The sequence below is a fragment of the Bombina bombina genome, chromosome 2, assembly GCF_027579735.1.
Source record: "Bombina bombina isolate aBomBom1 chromosome 2, aBomBom1.pri, whole genome shotgun sequence".
Classification (NCBI taxonomy): domain Eukaryota; kingdom Metazoa; phylum Chordata; class Amphibia; order Anura; family Bombinatoridae; genus Bombina; species Bombina bombina.
In genome coordinates, this window is record NC_069500.1 from 181,230,058 (window position 1) to 181,250,545 (window position 20,488).

The 20,488-nt window shown below is 39.9% G+C and overlaps 1 protein-coding gene across 1 annotated transcript in view; it reads right to left on the reverse strand.

Moving 5' to 3' along the window:
- The window catches only part of SCAMP1 (secretory carrier membrane protein 1), an 83,538-nt gene that overhangs the window by 17,741 nt on the left and 45,309 nt on the right, over positions 1 to 20,488 (reverse strand). Inside the window, exon 6 of the mRNA XM_053701375.1 lies at positions 16,911 to 17,070. Within this exon, the coding sequence (XP_053557350.1) occupies positions 16,911 to 17,070 (160 nt within the window). The remainder of the gene's footprint in view (positions 1 to 16,910; positions 17,071 to 20,488) is intronic.

Consider the following 20,488-nt stretch of genomic DNA (forward strand, 5'->3'; position numbering starts at 1 on the left):
AACTTTATGGACTGGACAGTTTTTAATTGAGTAGGCTTAAATGTAATAAAATAGCATTGACATGAATAGGTTATCCTTCTGCTTCATTGTCCAATATATATTTGACTTGAATAAAACTAAAACATATGTGAATGATGTACTGTGATTAAAAAAATATATAAAAGGAGTAAGATGTATATATTGTGGGAATAATGTCCAAATTGGCTAGATTAATTAATAAAGGACAAAGAATAGTGAGTCTTTAACACCAGGTGGAGCTATGTACAGGTGTGTGTTCACCTGATGTGATTAGGGGGTGTGGTTTTAGGTATATAAATGTGGATTTGTATATTTGTATCCTTATACATGTCTAAGGACTAAGGTCCGAAATGTTGTATGTTTGTTTTGGCTCAATAAAGCCTTTTTAAGCAACGGTGCTGCTGCAACTTTGACAGTTTTTATCAATAAGTTTAAAGGGTCAGTCTACTTTATTATTGTTTAAAAAAATAAAAATGGATGCTTACCTGATAAATTAATTTCTTTCATGTGGTAAGAGTCCACAATCCATTACTCCTGGGAATTACCTCCCCTGCCACTATGAGGAAGCAAATATACCCAAACTCCAAGTGCTTTATATAAACCCTTCTATAAAAATATAGGAGTCAGGAAAAATGATGTGCCAAAAACGGAAAAAAACATCACCAAAAAATATAACACGGTGGGGTCTCGTGAACTCTTACCACCATGAAAGAAATTAATTTATCAGATAAGCATAAATTATGGTTTTCTTTCATAAAGGTGGCAAGAGTCCATGATCCATTACTCCTGGAAACCAATACCAAAGCTGTGTAGAATCCACGAGTAATAAAAAAAAAGTAGGAGCGGGATAAAACAAACTTTTTCCCCCATAAAGAAACTATCTCCACAGCCCTCCAAATAAAGAAGAGATTCTATAATAAAAAGAAGACATAAAATAACAATCAGGGAAAATAATGCTTAAACCATTGCCTGAAGAACTTTCTGCCAAAGGCTGCCACAGAAGAAGCAAAAATTAAATGAAAGAATAAAAAGAACAAGAAACAAGACCAAGAGGCTGTTACCCAAAATAGGTCAACAGAAGTCTCATTCCAGAAAGTTCAAGAAGAGGGAACTGAACTGGAAAAATTAGCAGAAAAAAAAAAACTATTAAGGAGGCGGCTATCCCACCTTCAATCATGTCAATAAAAAGATAAGCTTCAAGCAAAAACCAAGAGAAAGCAATTGCTCTCCAACCCTGAATAAAATCAGGAAATTGAACAAGCCAAAAAGTGTGTCTGAAAATTTCAGTAGCGCCCAACATAGAACTACAAATCTCTAAAAACCAAAACAAGAGGAAACCTCCCTAAATCAGAAACTCTTGTAACAGAAGAGACGGCCAAATGGCTCAAAAAGAGGAGCCTGTAAAATATCAACACCAAACCCAGAGCTCAAGGTGCAGAGATTGGCATAAGCTGAATATGTGCCAAAAACATGACATAAAAAAAAAAACTTGAAAATCAGAAAGATAAGCAATTTTTCTAATGAAAAAAAAAACATGAAAAAGACTAGGAAATAAGCACTTATCCAATCTGCACAGAAAAATTCTGAAAGAATAGTAGGAGAAGCCATATTAAGACACAGACTATGAAGAAAGCTTCCCAGAACACAAGCTTCTGAGCCAGAAAAAGTCTAATCTATAGACTCTAAAAAAAACAATAATTAAAAATCATTCACTCAAACCCCATGCTATCAGACTGAAAGACTTGAGATCTGGAAGGAAAAAAAATAGTTCTAAAAGAAAAAAGCCCGGGCTACTAATCATCTGAACCAGATCTACACAAAAAAAAAAAAAAAAAAAATATGCTAGAGGAGGAGATACCTCAATTTAGCAATAAACACAATTAACATTGGAAGGGAAGTGTTCAAAGGACACAGCTTCTAAGGAGGATTCAGGACAGAATCGGAAAGCTCCATTATAGCATAAAGCAACAGGCAAATAGAAAAGTGCATAAACAGTAAAATCCCCAAATAAATAAAGCTCTTAAAAAGACATGAAACCCTAATTTTTTCTTTAATGAAAGAGTTTGCAATTTTAAACAACTTTCTAATTTACTTCTATTAACTAATTTGCTTCAGTCTCTTGGTATTATCTGCTGAAAAGCATATCTAGATAGGCTCAAGTAGCTGGTCTCAGGAAGCATGTGCCTTGGGACAGATGGTCCTGAGAGAACCACCAAGACAGAGAATCTCTCGTCGAGATGTCTAAGACTATCCTCAAAGAGGTCTGAGTAGTCTCCATTCCATTGTCTGAGCATGCATAACTGTAGAGGTCTCAGATAGAAACAAGCAAAAGGAATAATATTCATGGAAGCCACCATTAGACCAATTACTTCCATATACAGTGCCACTGATGGACGCACAGAGAACTGAAGAGACAGACAGGCCGCAGCAAGAAGTTTAGATTTTCTGATCTCCGTCAAGAAAATCTTCATGGTGATCGAGTCTATGATCTTCTCAAAAAAAAACAAAAAACATACCCTGGTATTTGCACCATGGGATTTTGCTAAATGAAAAGATGGCGTCTGAACCAAGATATCGGCAGAAACAGCTTTCAGGTATGACAGACTCAGCCGACCTCTGACAGTGACCTGAAGAAAAAGAATATCAGAGTAACCAACCCTGAATCTCTATATAAGGGGTTAGCATAAGTGTTCAAAAAGAAGCAAGGACTACCTCACCAACTTCAAACTGCTAAAAGCCACCACAACTCTTACTGAAGAGGATTACATGGACACAGCATAGCCCCAATCCTTGCTTGCAGGGAAACTACCCATTAAATATCTTCAGACACCATCTTCGCACATACTCCACAATGACTGGAGGGATTGTGGGAAGTAGGAGGATACTTGAAGCTTTGCTGGGGTGTTCTTTGCCTCTTCCTGGTGGCCAGGAGTTGAATTCCCACTAGTAATTAGAATGGATTAATGGACTCTCCATGCCATTGGAAAGAAATGGGCCCCAAATCAATCTCGGGAACCCCTTTTAGAAGAAATAATTTGCACACCTTCACTCTTCACCTTCCTCCAGCAGAGGCAAAGATAATACTAACTACCATAGAGGTGGGAGAGGTTATATAGAGCTCTTGGGGTTTAGGCATCATTGCCACCTCCTAGTGGCAGGGAAGGTAATTCTCAGGAGTAATGGATTGTTGACTCTTACCACCTTTATGAAATAAATATAGATAATTCCTTTAGTACCCATTCCCCCTGTTTTGCAAAACCAACACTGTTATATTAATGTAATTTGTACCTCTATGATTACCTGTATCTAAGCTACTGCTGATTGTCCCTTATCTCAGAGCTTTTTATAATCTTGCATTTCAGTGCTGGTTCTTGTATAACCATTATTCTCCAAGGAAGTGAGCACAATGTTATCTATATGGCAAACATGATCTAGCATTGTCTAGATATTTGTGCAAGATTTAAAAAGCACTGAGCTAAGGGGTGGCCTGCTGGGGCTTACAAACAGGCAAACTTGAGGATATAAAGTATATTAATAACAATGTTGGTTATGCAAAGCTGGAGAATAAGTTGTAAAAGGTTTAATCTATTTTATTAAACAATAAAAAACAAAATGTATGCTTACCTGATAAATTAATTTCTTTCATGGTGGTGAGAGTCCATGAGCCATAGCATATGAGAAAAAGCTAGTCTCCACCAGGAGGCAGGCAAAAATTTCACAACACCAAAAGTTTAAAGCTCTCCCACTTCCTGATTCCATAACTTATGGGATTTCATACCCAAGCAGTGGAGTCCATGATGTCATAAAAAGGGTGGGGCGAAAAGGAAGGAGGCAGGCACATCATTGACCAGACACTGCGGCCTGTAGAATCTTCCTGCCAAACGCCGCCTCAGAAGAGGCAAAAAACACTAAATGATAAAATCTTGTAAAAATATGAACAGAAGACCAAGTAGTTGCCTTGGAAAATTGTTCATGTGAAGCCTCACTTAAGCTGAAAAATTAGGAAGAAAAAAAAAATGTCTTGCCTTCAAGTAAGTCTTGTGCACTAATTGATTTAGCCAAGCAGCCAAGGTAACTGCAGAAGCCCTTTGACCTCTACACAGACTGGAAAACAAAGCGGAACTCCTAAATGGCATGGAGATAAAACTTCAAAGCCCTAACTACATCCAAATTATGTAGAAAACTTTCCTTAATCATCTGCGGAGAAGAAAACAAAGAAGGAATTATAATGTTCTGATTAAATATGCGAGAAGAGACAACCTTTGGAAAGCAATTATAACGAGTCCTAAGAACCACCTAGTACTGATCAGATAATAAATCTCGCAAGACAACCTGAAAGTTCCGAGACTCTTCTGGCTAAAGAAATAGCAAAAAGAAACAAAACTTCAGATGACAAAGGCTGACTATCAAACTTAAAGGGACAGTCTACCATAGAATTGTTATTGTTTTAAAAGATAGATAATCCCTTTATTACCCATTCCTCAGTTTTGCATAACCAACAGTTATATTAATATACTTTTTACCTCTGTGATTACCTTGTATCTAGGAACCTTCTTCCAGCCCCCTGATCACATGACTGTGACTGTTTATTATCTATTGTCTTCAATTTAGTATTGTTTTGTGCTAAATCTTAAATAACCCCCTGTGCCTGAACACAGTGTTATCTATATGGCCCATGTGTACTTTCTGTCTCTATGTGTTGAAAAGAGATTTAAAAAGCATCTGATAAGAGGCAGCCCTCAAAGTCTTAGAAATTAGCATATGAGCCTACCTATGTTTAGTTTAAACTAAGAATACCAAGAGAAAAAGCAAATTTGATGATAAAAGTAAATTGGAAAGTTGATTGAAATTAAAAGTCCTATCTGAATGATGAAAGTTTAATTTATACTAGACTGTCCCTTTAAAAGGTACAGTCAACTCCAAAATCTGTATTGTTTAAAAAGATAGATAATCACTTTATTACCCACTCCCCAGTTTTGCATAACCAACACTGGTATATTAAAGGACCAGTAAACACAGTATATTTGCATAATCAACAAATGCAAGATAACAAGACAATACAATAAATATTTACTCTGAATTTCAAAATGAGTAGTAGATTTTTTTCTAACAAATTTCAAAGTTATGTATATTTCCACTCCCCCTGTACCATGTGATAGCGATCAGCGAATCCCAAATGCATATACGTATAGTCTGAATTCTTGCACATGCTCAGTAGGAGCTGGTGACTCAAAAAGTGTAAATATAAAAGACTGTGCACATTTTTTTTAATGGAAGTAATTGGAAAGTTGTTTAAAATTACATGATGTATCTGAATCATGAAAATGTAATTTGACCCGAGTGTCAGTGCCCCTTTAATACACTTTTAACCTCTGTGATTAACTTGTATCTAAGCATCTTCTGATAGCCCCCTGATCACATGGCTATTTATTTATTTATTATTTATTGACTTGCATTTTAGCCAATTAGTGCAGTGTCAGCCACAACCCAAGGGCGTGAGCACTTCATCTATATGACCCACATGAACTAGTACTTCCCTGTTGTGAAAAACTAATAAAAAAAGCATGTGATAAGAGGTTGTTTTTAGTGGCTTAGAAACAGGCAGAAATTTAGAGGTTTAAATGTTATAAAGGATATTAATATAACAAAGTTGGTTGTGCAAAGCTAGGGAATTGGGGAATTGGTAGTAAAGGCGTTGTCTATCTTTTTAAACCACAATTTTTGTGTTGACTGTCCCTTTAAGTATAAGTTCAAAAGGATCAACTTGCAATACTCTCAAAACTAGTTGAGTCCCCATGTAGAAAAAGTTGGTGTAACCACTAGACTAATCCAGAAAAAGGCCTGCACAAAAGATTGAATATTAGATAATTCTGCAAGATGCTGTACGATACAAAAACAAAGCGGAAAACTGACTCTGGAAGGAACTGACTTAGAATCCCTCATCTAAACCATCCTGAAAAAAATGCAGAATCCTATGAATTTGAAAATATTCCCAATGGAAACTGCTAGAGCCACAGAAATAAAAACTTTCCATACCTTAGAAAAAATGTTTCTAGTGACTTTTGTCCTCCGCGAAAGAGACAGACTAAGTCCAAAAAAAAATGTGCAAAACCCACTACAAAACCTTCCGAAAAGGAAGAGTCCTGGACTGAGAGCTGGACATCTGAAGTAGATCTGCATACCAGGTCCTACAAAGTCAAAACTGTCAAACAGAATAACTGGAATGCTCTCCTGCTGAATGCGAGCAATCAGAGGAAACAAAACAGAGAATCCCCTGATCTGGCACAGTAACTGTGAAAGTGGACATTTAAGCGAGAAGCAATCATGTCTATATCTGGCAAACCCCAAAAGCTACTATCTGATCAAGATTTTCCAGATTGAGAGACCATTCCACAAAAGAAATGTCTGACGACTAAGGAATCTGCCTCCCAATTGTCGATCGCCCAAAAGATAATGGTCAAAGAAAGAATGTAATAAACCTCCTTCACTGCTAGAGAACTCTTTGTTCTCCCCTTATGATTGAACATAAGCCACTTTTGTGACATTGTACAAATTAAATTAGTCCGTTCTTGGGCTGGAGAGGGGCCAACTCTGAAGAGCCCTGAAAATCGCTCAGCGTTCCAGAACAAGTGATTGGTAACCTCACCTTCAGAGGTTCTCGCAACTTCAAATACTCCCAGACAGCTCCCCATCATGTCAGATTAGAGTCATTTGTATAGACAGCCTAAGATGGACCCAAAAAGGACAATCCTTGCATTAGAGACCTGAGAGATAGCCACTAGGGAAGAGATTGTCATAATTTAGATAAATCAACTGAGACAAATTGGAATAATTACAGTCACTATTTGAAGATACAGAGCTGAAGAAGGCGCAAGAGAAAACTTGCAAAGAGATGGTAATTGATGGCGCCACCATCAAACCTACAAGATCCATGTGCTGAGCACTTAAGGGATATACTGTTATTTGAAGTGCTTAACATGTACTCTGAACAGCCTGGGAACCAACTCCAGACCGAAAGGAAATGCCACAAACCAGAGGAATTTGGATGATCCCTTAGATGGGGACATGTAGATATACGTGTATCAGGTCGATAGTGGTCATGACTTGACCCTGCTGAACGAATAGTCCAAATTGATTCCCTTATGCAAGTAGGGACCCTCAGAAATTTCTTCAGAGATTTGCAAATTAAGATTTGACTGAATGTGCCTTCCTTTTTTGGCACTATAAAAGATTGGAAAGGTAGCAGAGGCTTTGTTCCGCCTGTGGAACTGGGACAATTACTCCCATGTGTTCCAGATACTGTATAAATTAAAAGACATCTGCCTCTAAGGGATTCAATGGAACATGAGGTAGAGAAAACTTACTGGAAAGTGGTCCGATAAATTTTTTTTAATAATTCTGAAACCCTCTGATAACATATTTAGTACCCAGAGATCCCAAACAAATCAGCACCAAACCTGCAAAAACAGGTTTAATCAGCCCCCTACCTGAGAAATATCTAGATAGGAGACTGCTCGTCATGCTGTCAGAAGAAAACTGATTTTTTTTTTTCTTTGTCTGCTTGGACTTGCTCCAAAACGCTTCAGGATTTCAGGAGGACTTAAAAGAATCTGATTTTTGAGCAAACAGTGGTGAGAAATTTGGATTAGATGTAGAAATAATGTCCAATCCTAAACCATACAAACTCTCCCCAAAAAGGGAGGTTGTAACAGACTACTGACACCATATATGCAGACCAGGACTTCAACCAAAAGGCACACCTGGCCGCTGCCCACTAAAGCAGCATTCTTTGCAGTCGTGAATAACTTTGAAAGAAGCTCTGCGGAACCCATTTCCCATAAAGAGTAACTGCTCCAGCCACACAGGCAACACTCACTGCAGGATTGAATAAAAAATCCCGCCTGCAGAAATGCCCTTTTATTATCGGCACTATAATTTCCTGGCCATAGGATCTTTGACGGACGTACTTTCCCCAACAGAATAGTAGGTCTTGCAAGTATAAAAATGGCACCGTCCACCTAGGGAATAGACTCCCAAGTCTCACATTTTAAGACAGGCACAGGAAACATTTGTTTGAACTTTTGAGAAAAAAAGAAATGGTAAACCAAGTTTGTTCCATTCCTTGGAAATTGTCCCTGAAATGGCGACAAGACGCAGCTGGCTTAAACAAAATAAAAAATAAAAATAAAAATATGAATCACGTTCTAAGGACGAATCTGATCCTTAGATTCTTCTTCAGAGGGAGAAATTTTATTAGTCAGAAGTTTGTGACACATTAGAAAACTCTAATACTCTTCTCTTGAAAGCAGTCCAGAAGAAGAATCTGCCATTACATAGCTACGCATAAGGACAAACAGAAACAAATTTGCAAAAGAACACAACTAGTCCAAAAGGGACTGAAAATGTTCCACTATCTCCCCTCTAAAGGGGCAGAATGAATATTAAAAGGGGACAGTTTTAGTCTGCTCCAAAAATTACCAATAAGGAGACAGCAAAAAAACAGAGAAAACACTCAAATATGACAGTAACAGATGTGCATAAACATTAAAAGATATGAATACAAGATACAAGTACTCTGAGGTAACATACAAAATCTGTATAAACAATAATACACAGACAAACTACTGTGGGGAAAAAATATATAAACTTAGGCTGACGTATTTAGTTTAACTAATTAAACCTACAATCAGTGTAAATGACACAGAATCAAGTCCCAACCAATTTCTTGATGTGTAGTACAAAACATCTTTGTCGGATAAGCAAAAAGAAGCAGAAGTACAGCAGAGCGCATACAATAACGGCCACCTCCACAGGAAAAGAGGAGGGAGCGGGAGTACTAAGCAGCTAAAGCTTGCAAAAAATGTAACCCTTGTGAGTCTGGAGCATTCCGCATTATAGTGGTTTTAAAAACAGCACAAAAAAACCCCACTTAACAGTATTACCTTTCTTCTGACCGGCGAGAGAAACAGTGCTGCACTAAACCAGTCCTTCGAACACAGCGTTAACCACTGACGTCCGACATAAATCCGTGCACTGTGACAACATAAGCCAAGCTTTTTCAGCTAAACAGACCAACAGGGTCCCCACAGAAAACTCAAATCTCAGGATAAGGAACTTGCTCTAAGAGTAAACTATAATACTGTTATATGTGTGTGATGGAGACCCCGGCTACCCCGACTGGGTAGCTCCGCCAAACGGGTCCTGCTTCCTCCCTGCCGACTGCAGCTATGTAGCTGCCAAGTGACCACAGCCTGTAGCCACCCGATGCCTGACAGCACCAGTACTCAGGGTCCCACCCTGTGGCAGACTCCAGCTACCCAGACTAGATAGCTCTTCTAGAGTGTCCTTCCTCTGCCTGGAACAGGCTGCTATGTAGCTCAGGAAAGTGATTGTAGCAGGAGCCCACCCAAATAACTAGACAAACTAGCATTCAGATGAAACAAGAACTGATTTTATTGAAAACACACACTCCTTTTATACAGACAGCTCATCTTGATAAGAACAGAAGACAATGCTATAGTTTTCCTGCCATTCCCGCCCCTCCAGACAGCCCGGCACCTCCATAGAAGCCACAGTCTCACATAATCCCAATACCTAGGGGTGGCAGTTTCGGGGTGATCCCGGTGGAGCGGCGGCACTTACAGGATGTCATTTTAAAGCTCTCGGTCAGATGCCACAGTCCAAAAATCAGCATGATTCGTTACTGGGGACAGGAGTTACAGTCCGTTAAAGTTATGAGGTTATGGGTGTCCAAAACCCCCAGTTCCCAAGGGAGCTCCCCTCTGATAATTGCTACAGCTCTTGTCCTCCCTAAGGGCTACCAATCCCCAAAAGAGCGGAGTTCTGGGGCAAAGGGCTGCTGGAGCGACCAGGGGTAAAGTTAGCGGCTGTCCTGCGAAAGACCGGGAGTTCCAGGAGCCCGGCCAGCCTGAGAGGAGTTAGGCAGGTGTCCGTTGTGAGGCGGCCTACCGGGAGTTCCAGGAGCACGGCCAGCCTAGGAGGGTTTTCCTGGTCATACACAAGCTCTTCACAAAACAAGCAAACAAAAGCTTACAGAGATTGTGGTTGCTCTGAGGAGCCCAAAACCACTGAGAAACAACAGGGGTGAGGTTAGGGGGGTTGGGGGTAGCCTTAGCTATCTGGTATCCGTGACAATAAGTGTGCATAATAAAACGGTATGTGTGCCCCCTGGCCCTGATGTACAAAAACGAATGTATCTGCTAAGAACCCTGCGCGAAGGTCACATACTCACCTGTGTCACACTCACTACTGTGCTTACCCAGTTGTATATGTCCAGAGTCCAGCAGAAGAGCCCTTCTAAGTTAGCTGACACTAAACTCTAGATTTTCCTAGGATGTACCCCAATGCGTACCAGGACCTGTCCCACTGACCCCGTGGAGGGCTAGTGAAAAACTCCCGCAGGAGAATTACATTCACTGCTTAAGGTACTCCTCTATGCCCCACTGCCCTTTTCTCTGTCCTCTGAGGGGGATAACGGGCCTCACAGCAGTTTGAGCACCCATTTCAACAAAGAAGTCTAAGTACCCCACATGTCTACCTCCTCCTATGAAGGCAAAAATTAAGCTTGAGGAGAATCAAGAAGTGGAGGGATTAAAGCGTTTGGTGATGGGAAGTATTTTCCTGCCTCCTGGTGGATAGGAGCTTTACCCATATGTTATTCCTTGTGGACTCTCACCACCTTATGGAAAAAAACAGAATTTATGCTTACCTGATAAATTACTTTCTCTTACGGTGTATCCAGTCCACGGATTCATCCTTACTTGTGGGATATTCTCAATCCCTACAGGAAGTGGCAAAGAGAGCACACAGCAGAGCTGTCCATATAGCTCCCCTCAGGCTCTGCCCCCCAGTCATTCGACCGACGGTTAGGAGAAAAAGGAGAAACCATAGGGTGCAGTGGTGACTGTAGTTTTACTAAAATAAATTTGAACCTGACTTAATTGCCAGGGCGGGCCGTGGACTGGATACACCGTAAGAGAAAGTAATTTATCAGGTAAGCATAAATTCTGTTTTCTCTTACATGGTGTATCCAGTCCACGGATTCATCCTTACTTGTGGGATACCAATACCAAAGCTTTAGGACACGGATGAAGGGAGGGAACAAGTCAGGTAACCTAAACGGAAGGCACCACTGCTTGCAAAACCTTTCTCCCAAAAATAGCCTCTAAAGAAGCAAAAGTATCGAATTTGTAAAATTTGGCAAATGTATGCAGTGAAGACCAAGTCGCTGCCATACAAATCTGTTCAACAGAAGCCTCATTCATGAAAGCCCATGTGGAAGCCACAGCCCTAGTGGAATGAGCTGTAATTCGTTCAGGAGGCTGCTGTCCAGCAGTCTCATAAGCCAATCGGATGATGCTTTTCAGCCAGAAGGAAAGAGAGGTAGCAGTCGCTTTCTGACCTCTCCTCTTACCAGAATAGACAACAAACAAGGATGAAGTTTGTCTGAAATCTTTAGTTGCTTTTAAAGCACGAACCACATCAAGATTGTGTAACAGTCGTTCCTTCTTAGAAACTGGATTAGGACACAGAGAAGGAACAATGATTTCCTGGTTAATATTCTTATTAGAAACCACTTTTGGAAGGAAACCAGGTTTGGTACGCAAAACAACCTTATCTGCATGGAACACCAGATAGGGTGAATTACACTGCAAAGCAGACAATTCAGAAACTCTTCGAGTAGAAGAAATAGCTACCAAAAACAAAACTTTCCAAGATAATAACTTAATATCTATGGAATGCAAAGGTTCAAACGGAACCCCTTGAAGAACTGAAAGAACTAAATTTAGACTCCATGGAGGAGCCACAGGTCTGTAGACAGGCTTGATTCTAACTAGGGCCTGTGCAAACGCCTGAACGTCTGGTACAGCTGCCAGATGCTTGTGTAACAGGATAGACAGAGCAGATATCTGTCCCTTTAAGGAACTAGCTGACAAACCTTTCTCCAATCCTTCTTGGAGAAAAGACAATATCCTTGGAATCCTAACCTTACTCCACGAGTAACCTTTGGATTCGCACCAACAAAGATATTTCCGCCATATCTTATGGTAAATTTTCCTGGTGATCGATTACCTCCATGCACTGAGCCACCAAAGGCCGAGGAACGGAATGAAGAACTCGGCAAGTATTCAAAAGTTTTGACTTCCTGACTTCTGTCAGAAAGATTTTCATTTCTACCGAGTCTATTAGTGTTCCCAGGAAGGGAACCCTTGTGAGCGGGGACAGAGAACTTTTTTCTACGTTCACCTTCCACCCATGAGACCTTAGAAAGGCCAGATCAATGTCCGTATGAGCCTTTGCTCTGTGAAAAGACGACGCCAGTATTAAGATGTCGTCTAGGTAAGGTGCTACTGCAATGCCCCGCGGTCTTAGTACCACTAGAAGGGACCCTAGCACCTTTGTGAAAATTCTGGGAGTGGTGGCCAACCCGAAAGGAAGGGCCACGAACTGGTAATGCGTGTCCAGAAAGGTGGACCTTAGGAACTGATGATGATCTTTGTGGATAGGAATATGTAGGTACGCATCCTTTAGATCCACGGTAGTCATATATTGACCTTCCTGGATCATTGGCAAGATTGTCCGAATGGTTTCCATTTTGAAAGATGGAACTCTGAGGAATTTGTTTAGAATTTTTAGATCCAGGATTGGCCTGAAAGTTCCTTCCTTTTTGGGAACTACAAACAGGTTTCAGTAAAATCCCAGTCCTTGTTCTGCAATTGGAACTGGGTGTATCACTCCCATCTTTAGAAGATCTTCTACACAGCGTAAGAACGCCTGTTTCTTTGTCTGGTCTGAAGACAAATGAGAAATGTGGAACCTTCCCCTTGGGGGAAGAGTCCTTGAATTCTAGAAGATACCCCTGAGCAACAATTTCTAATGCCAAGGGATCTGGAACGTCTCTTGCCCAAGCCTGGGCAAAGAGAGAAAGTCTGACCCCTACAAGATCCGGTCCCGGATCGGGGGCTACCCCTTCATGCTGTCTTGGCAGCAGGCGCAGGCTTCTTGGCCTGTTTACCCTTATTCCAGCCCTGCAAGGGTTTCCAGGTTGCTTTAGGCTGGGAAGCTTTACCCTCTTGCTTAGCGGCAGCAGAGGTTGAAGCAGGTCCGCTCCTGAAGTTGCGAAAGGAGTGAAAATTAGCCTTTTTTTTGGCCTTAAACGGTCTATCCTGCGGGAGGGCATGACCCTTCCCCCCAGTGATATCTGCGATAATTTCTTTCAACTCGGGACCAAAAAGGGTCTTTCCCTTGAAAGGAATGTTTAGTAATTTTGTTTTGGACGACACGTCAGCGACCATGATTTGAGCCAAAGCGCTCTTCGCGCCATAATGGCAAAACCTGAATTTTTCGCCGCTAGCTTAGATAATTGGAAAGCGGCATCAGTGATAAAAGAATTAGCCAGCTTTAAAGCGTGAATTCTATCCATGACTTTGTCATATGAAGACTCCCTCTGAAGCGACTCCTCCAGCGCCTCGAACCAAAAAGCCGCTGCCGTAGTTACAGGAATAATGCAGGCAATTGGCTGGAGAAGGAAACCTTGCTGAACAAACATTTTCTTCAGCAAACCTTCCAATTTTTTATCCATAGGGTCTTTAAAAGCACAACTGTCTTCTATTGGTATAGTTGTACGCTTAGCAAGTGTTGAAACTGCTCCCTCCACCTTAGGGACCGTCTGCCACGCGTCCCGCCTGGGGTCATTTATGGGGAACATTTTCTTAAAGATAGGGGGGGTAACAAAAGGTACACCTGGTCTCTCCAACTCCTTAGTCACAATATCCGCCACCCTCTTCGGGATCGGAAACGCATCAGTGTATACAGGGACCTCTAAAAATCTGTTCATTTTACACAATTTTTCTGGGACCACCATGGGGTCACAATCATCTAGCGTAGCCAAAACCTCCTTAAGCAGGACGCGGAGGTGTTCCAGCTTAAATTTAAACGCTAATGAATCTGACTCTGCCCGCTGAGAAATTTTTCCTGTGTCAGAAATTTCTCCCTCGGATAGACCATCCCTCACTGCCACTTCAGAGTGTTGTGAGGGTACCACAGATAAATCATCCAAAGCGTCCGATTGCTCATCCTCTTTTCTTAAAACTGAGCTATCACGCTTTTTTGGAAAAACTGGCAGTTTGGATAAAAATGCCGCAAGGGAATTATCCATGACTGCTGCTAATTGTTGTAATGTAATAGGGGCCAATGCACTAGAGGTACTAGGCAACGCTTGCGCGGGTGTAACTGGTGTAGACACATGGGGAGAGGAAGGAGGACTATCCTCATTACCTTCCGTCAAAGAATCATCTTGGGCTACATTTTTAAGTGTTACTGCATGGTCATTAAAATGTTTAGATACCTTAGCACAGTTTAAACACAAATACAATGGGGGTACCGCCATGGCTTTCAAACACATAGAACAAGGTCTATCTGTAGGCTCAGACATGTTAGACAGACTTAGATAGCACTTAAATACAAAAAAATACACTTTTTGAAAAAACATTACTGTGCCTTTAAATAATAAAAAGCACCCAAATCTCAAAAAAACATCCGATCTTTATGAAATTTACACCATATGATCCTAATGCTTTGAAAAGATTGCACACCAAGTTTCAAGCCAATTAATCCCTTATTGCCCAAACCGGAGCAAATTGAAGCTGCCACCGGTTTAACACACTACAGCACGATGCCACAGTCTGCTGTGGCCCTACCTTCCTTGGGGATTAGTTTTGGAACGAAATAAGCCTCCCTGAAGTCCTTCTGCAATCTCTGGACTCTACATGTGAAGCTGCATGAAGCTGACTTGCAAAACAACTGCACAACTGAGGTGCGAAAATTAGGCCCCCTCCCTCTTCACTCCGGAGTTGTGGGGCCTTCAATTTAGGTGTCTAAAATAATGCCAGGCGTATAAAACCCCTATAAAGTGTTCCAAACACTTGTGCAAACATCAGATTATATTAAAAAATAATCGATTTTCGCCATAACAGTGTCCACCAGTGATTTAAGCCCTTTTAACCAAGCCATCCTTCTATACTGAGTCTGAGAATATGACTTACCTTCGAACATGGGGATTTCTGTCAGTCTTCTAGCATTACCAAGTCTTGTTAGAAAAAAGTGACTGAGCATACCTTAAGCAGTTAAGCCTGCAAACTGTTCCCCCCAACTGAAGTTCTCCGGTACTCAACAGTCCTGTGTGGGAACAGCAATGGATTTTAGTTACAACATGCTAAAATCTTTTTCCTCTCAGCAGAAATCTTCATCACTTTCTGCCTCAGAGTAAATAGTACAAACCGGCACTATTTTAAAATAACAAACTCTAGATTGAAGAAATAAAAACTACAAATCTAACACCACATACTCTTTACCCTCCCGTGGAGATGCTACTTGTTAGAGCGGCAAAGAGAATGACTAGGGGGGCGGAGCCTGAGGGGAGCTATATGGACAGCTCTGCTGTGTGCTCTCTTTGCCACTTCCTGTAGGGATTGAGAATATCCCACAAGTAAGGATGAATCCGTGGACTGGATAACACCATGTAAGAGAAAAAGGAAATCTGGACATTTGAATTTATTGCTAATGATTCATATTGCTATTGCATGATTCAGATAGTAAGTTTCAAATTTACTTCTATTATCAAACTTGCTACTTTTTCTTGGTATCCTTTGTTAAATAGCAGGTATTTAGGCTCAGGAGCGTGCACGTGTCTGTAGCACTATATGGCAGCAGTTTTGCAAAAAAAGCATTAACAATGCTATTCATTGTACATATAATTACATTTATTGTTAAAAAAACATGCTTGAAAACTACTGCCATATAGTTCACCAGACACTTGTAAGATTAAGAATTGGACCTACCAGATTATTTTTTATTTATTTTTTTACTATTTTTGTTATGTTCTTCCATTTGACAGGCAGCTGTTGCAGCCAATAGCAGCTGCAACATATGACCTATGTAATACACTGCGCCAGCACGCTCCCATGCTGGTAACTTGAAGCTGACTCAGCCTGAAGTAGAACTGCACAAGCGCAGTTCACTACGCTATTTGCGCTTCTTTAACAGCGAATCTCCTTTACTGTAGCGATTCACAGTAACAAGGCTGTGTCGGCTTCAAGTTACCTGCACAGGAGCGTGCTGGCAGTGTCTTACATAGGGCGTATGGTGCAGCTTCTATTGGCTGCAACAGATGCCCGTCAAAAGGAAGAATAAGAAATTCTGAGACAGAGGCAGCAATGAAACGGGTAACAGTCTCAAAAAAGTGGGTCTTACTTAAAGGGACAGTCAACACCATTTTTTGTTGTTTAAAAAGATAGATAATCCCTTTATTACCCATTCCCCAGTTTTGCATAACCAACACAGTTATAATTATACACGTTTTACCTCTGTGATTATCTTGTATCTAAGCCTCTGCAAACCTCCCCCTTTTTTCAGTTCTTTTGACAGACTTGCATTTTAGCCAATCAGTGCTCACTCCTTGGTAACTTCATGTGCGTGAGCTCATTGAAATCTATATGAAACACATGAACTAAATCCCTCTAGTGGTGAAAAACTGTCAAAATGCTTTCCGATTAGAGGCGGCCTTCAAGGTCTAAGAAATTAGCATATAAACCTCCTAGGTTTAGCTTTCAACTAAGAATACCAAGAGAACAAAGCAAATTGGTGATAAAAGTAAATTGGAAAGTTGTTTAAAAATTACATGCCCTATTTTAATCATGAAAGTTTTTTTGGACTTGACTGTCCCTTTAATTTTGAGCATATTGGTGTGATTATTTAGAAGTACTTTTAAACTATGCAAACTTACTATGGTGAATTTACCATCACTTTAAAACTTCTACCTATTGGACGTACATACAAACATTACATCAAAACATCAGTTAAAAAAATGTTACCTGAATGCTCCGTACATGGGTCTGTACCAACAAACAAAGGAACATGGTGTAAAAAGCAAGAACCACAGGATGGACAACCCAAAATCAACTCCTCGCCCTGAGTCAACAAAGAACCATGCCAGGCAGCCAAAAATATTTAGGAACAGGGTGACCGCATGGACTGTAGATTGCAAAAGAAAAAGCATTAGTTTTGCAAATTGAAGTAGAACAGTGAGATACATTCACTATTAGACATTTGAGAATGTAATTTCATATTGAGAAGCAGATATTTATGTTACTAACGTATTAATCAGAGTAGCACATGACAGCAAATTTTGTTCAGTATCTTGCGGCTGCCCACAAAGAAATCTAGCATTTTAGGGGTTGCTCAAGACCTTAAGAAATATCACCAAATCTAGTGCCATAAAAGATATGTCCCCTGTAATGGGAGCCTCTGATCTATAGAAACAAGAGATAATGCCATTTCCTTTTTTTTTTTTTTTTTTTTGCATCTGACTGAAAAAAACTGAACTGTTTATTAAGCAAATGTAATTTTAAACCAAAAAGTACATGCATTATGTGAGTGCACAAGCAAGATTTATAACACACGATTTAGCCTATAAAAAAGGAATTTGTTGACATGCACTAACATTTTTAAATAGCTTACAACAAAGCAGACATGAAACCCAAAAAATTATTTAATGATTCAGATAGAGAATACAATTTTAAACAACTTTCTAATTTGTTTAATTCTCATGGTATCATTTATTGAAGGAGCAGCAATGCACTAATGGTTTCTAACTGAACACGTGTGAGCCAATCACAATCGATTATATATATATATATATATATATATATATATATATATATATATATATATATATGCAACCACTAATCAGCAGCTAGAACCTAGGTCCTCTGCTGCTCCTGAGCTTGCCTAGATAAACCTTTCAGCAAAGGATACCAAGAGAAGGAAGCAAATTAAATAATATAAGTAAAGTGCAAAATTGTTTAAAATTGTATTCTCTATCTTAATCATGGAAGAAAAATGTTGGGTTTCATGTCCCTTTAAGTAATTGTTTGTTGAAACCCAATAAAAATGTTCTCAAATTATAAAATTTGCAACAAGATCCAATATATGTGCTGAAGGCAGAAAAACAATTTATGCTTACCCGATAAATTAATTTATTTCATGGTGGTGAGAGTCCATGATCCATTACTCCTGAGAATTACTCTTCCCTGCCACTAGGAGGAGGCATTGCCAACCTCCAAGAGCTCTATAAAACTCCTCCCACCTCACTGGTAAACTAGTCTGATGTATAGCCAAGCAAAAAAAGATAGGAAAAGTAATATCAAAATAGGAGCAAAGAAAAAAAAACAAAAAAAAAAAAACAGGGTAGAATATTGTGGACTCTCACCACCATGAAATTAAAGGGACAATGAACCCAAATTTTTTCTTTCGTGATTCAGATAGAGCATGCAATTTTAAGCAATTTACTCCTATTATAATTTTTTCTTTGTTTTCTTGCTATCTTTAATTGAAAAAGAAGGCATCTAAGCTATTTTTTGGTTCAGACCCTAGACAGCACTTGTTTATTAGTGGGTGAATTTATCTACCAATCAGCAACAACTCAGGTTGTTCACCAAAAATGGGCAGGCATTTAAACTTACAATCTTGCTTTTCAAATAAAGATACCAAGAGAATGAAGAAAATGTAACAGGAGTAAATTAGAAAGTTGCTTAAAATTGCATGCTCTATCTTAATCACGAAAGAAAACATTTGGGTTCAGTGTCCCTTTAATAATTTATCAGGTAAGGTATAAATTAAGTTTTTTCATACACGTGGTGAGAGCCCATGATCCATTACCCCAGGATTTGTCAAGTCCTTTCCTAAGAAAACAGTTTTAGGTATACATTTATATGCATAAAACAAGGATCAATGCGTGTCATTCATTTTTAATCAAGCCATGCACCAAGTGAGTAAGTGTTGTTAAATAAAAAAAGGAATAATCAGACAAAGCACAGCAAAAAGCACCTAATAAAAAGAATAATCTAAACTACAATTAATACCTTAAAATACTTCACATTTCCCAGAGGATTTCTATGACTAGGAGGTGAGGACGACGTGTGGTCAGGAGCTCACAGGTGTTTTGTGAGTGGAGTCGCTAGTGTTGTAGGCGTAATCTAGGTAGTCCCTGTTTATGCTCTGGAAACTAGGAATTTGACATGAAGAAGCAGCAGGATGGACAGTGGAGCAGAGCTCCCAACCCATAACAATCCTGCAATGTGTGCGACAGGAGTTCTGATTTACAAGGCCACTATAACATGACTTTACCAGACACCATATGGTCAATCAATAATCCTATTTTTACTGTTTAACTGTAATGCTGATTGGACTGTTAGTCATGTGATTTGTACCAAAATAAAACAGTATAGCATTAAGCTTCAAATCCTTTTTTATTGCACAAACAATATATTTTAAAAGACAAGGTTTTCATAGTTCCCTCTGTTCTTCAGGCCTGAAACAATGCTGATTATGATGATGGCATTTACAGATGATAGTTTGAAATAGGGAATGATTAATAGGACAGTAAGTTATAAAGAGTTCTGGGTCCGGGGAGAGGGGGTGTGGGAAAATCATGCAGGGGTTGAGGTGAAATGTGCATAGAGTACAAGCCAGTATAGGAAAATATACAGGAGGAGAGTTTAATCTCCTTGTCATCAAGCTTAGAGATTTGAGACCCTGATGGAAAAATGGACCTTGAGACAGGTCTGGACACAGAGGAAGTGACCATAGAGGGCAACTGGAATATCAGATCTGCATACCAAACCCTGCTAGCCTAAGCAATCAGGATAACTAATGATTTATCTTGCCTAATCTTGGTTATCACAGAAGAGGAAAAACATAGGCTTGCCGAAAAGATCATGGAGCCATCAAAGCATCCACAAACTCTACCTGAGGGTCCCTGGACTAAAGTTTGTTGTTTAACCGAGAGGCCATCAGATCAATGGGAGGACCCAAAGATCCACTATCTGTATAACATCCAGATGAAGAGACCACTTCCCTGGATGCATAGACTGACAATTGAGAAAATCTGCTTCCCAGTTGATCACTCCTAGAATATGAACTGCAGAAATCAGAGAACAATTGGCTTCTGCCCAGGAAAGAAATCAAGACACTTTCTTCATAGCTAGGAAACTGCAAGTTACCCCCAGATGATTGATGTTAGCCACTGCTAAGACATTGTCAGTCTGAAAATAGAGAAGACTCACTTTTCAGCAGAGGCCAAATATGAAGGGCTCTGAAAATTGCACAGTTCTAAAACATTTATTGGCAACATCACTTCTAGAGAAAACCAAACCCTTTGTGCCCTGTTTAATCTCCAGATGGCATCTTAACCTGAAAGACTTGAATCTGTAGTGATGACAGCCTAAAGAGGATGATCAAAAGAAGTCCCCTGCATAATAAGCTGTTGATTCAGCCACCAAGACAGGGACTTACTTGTTCTGTGATCTAGATAAATCTTTTGAGACAGCCGAGTATGATCGTTGCACCAGTGCTGAAGCATACAGTGCAGAAGAAGCCTCGTGAAAATAAG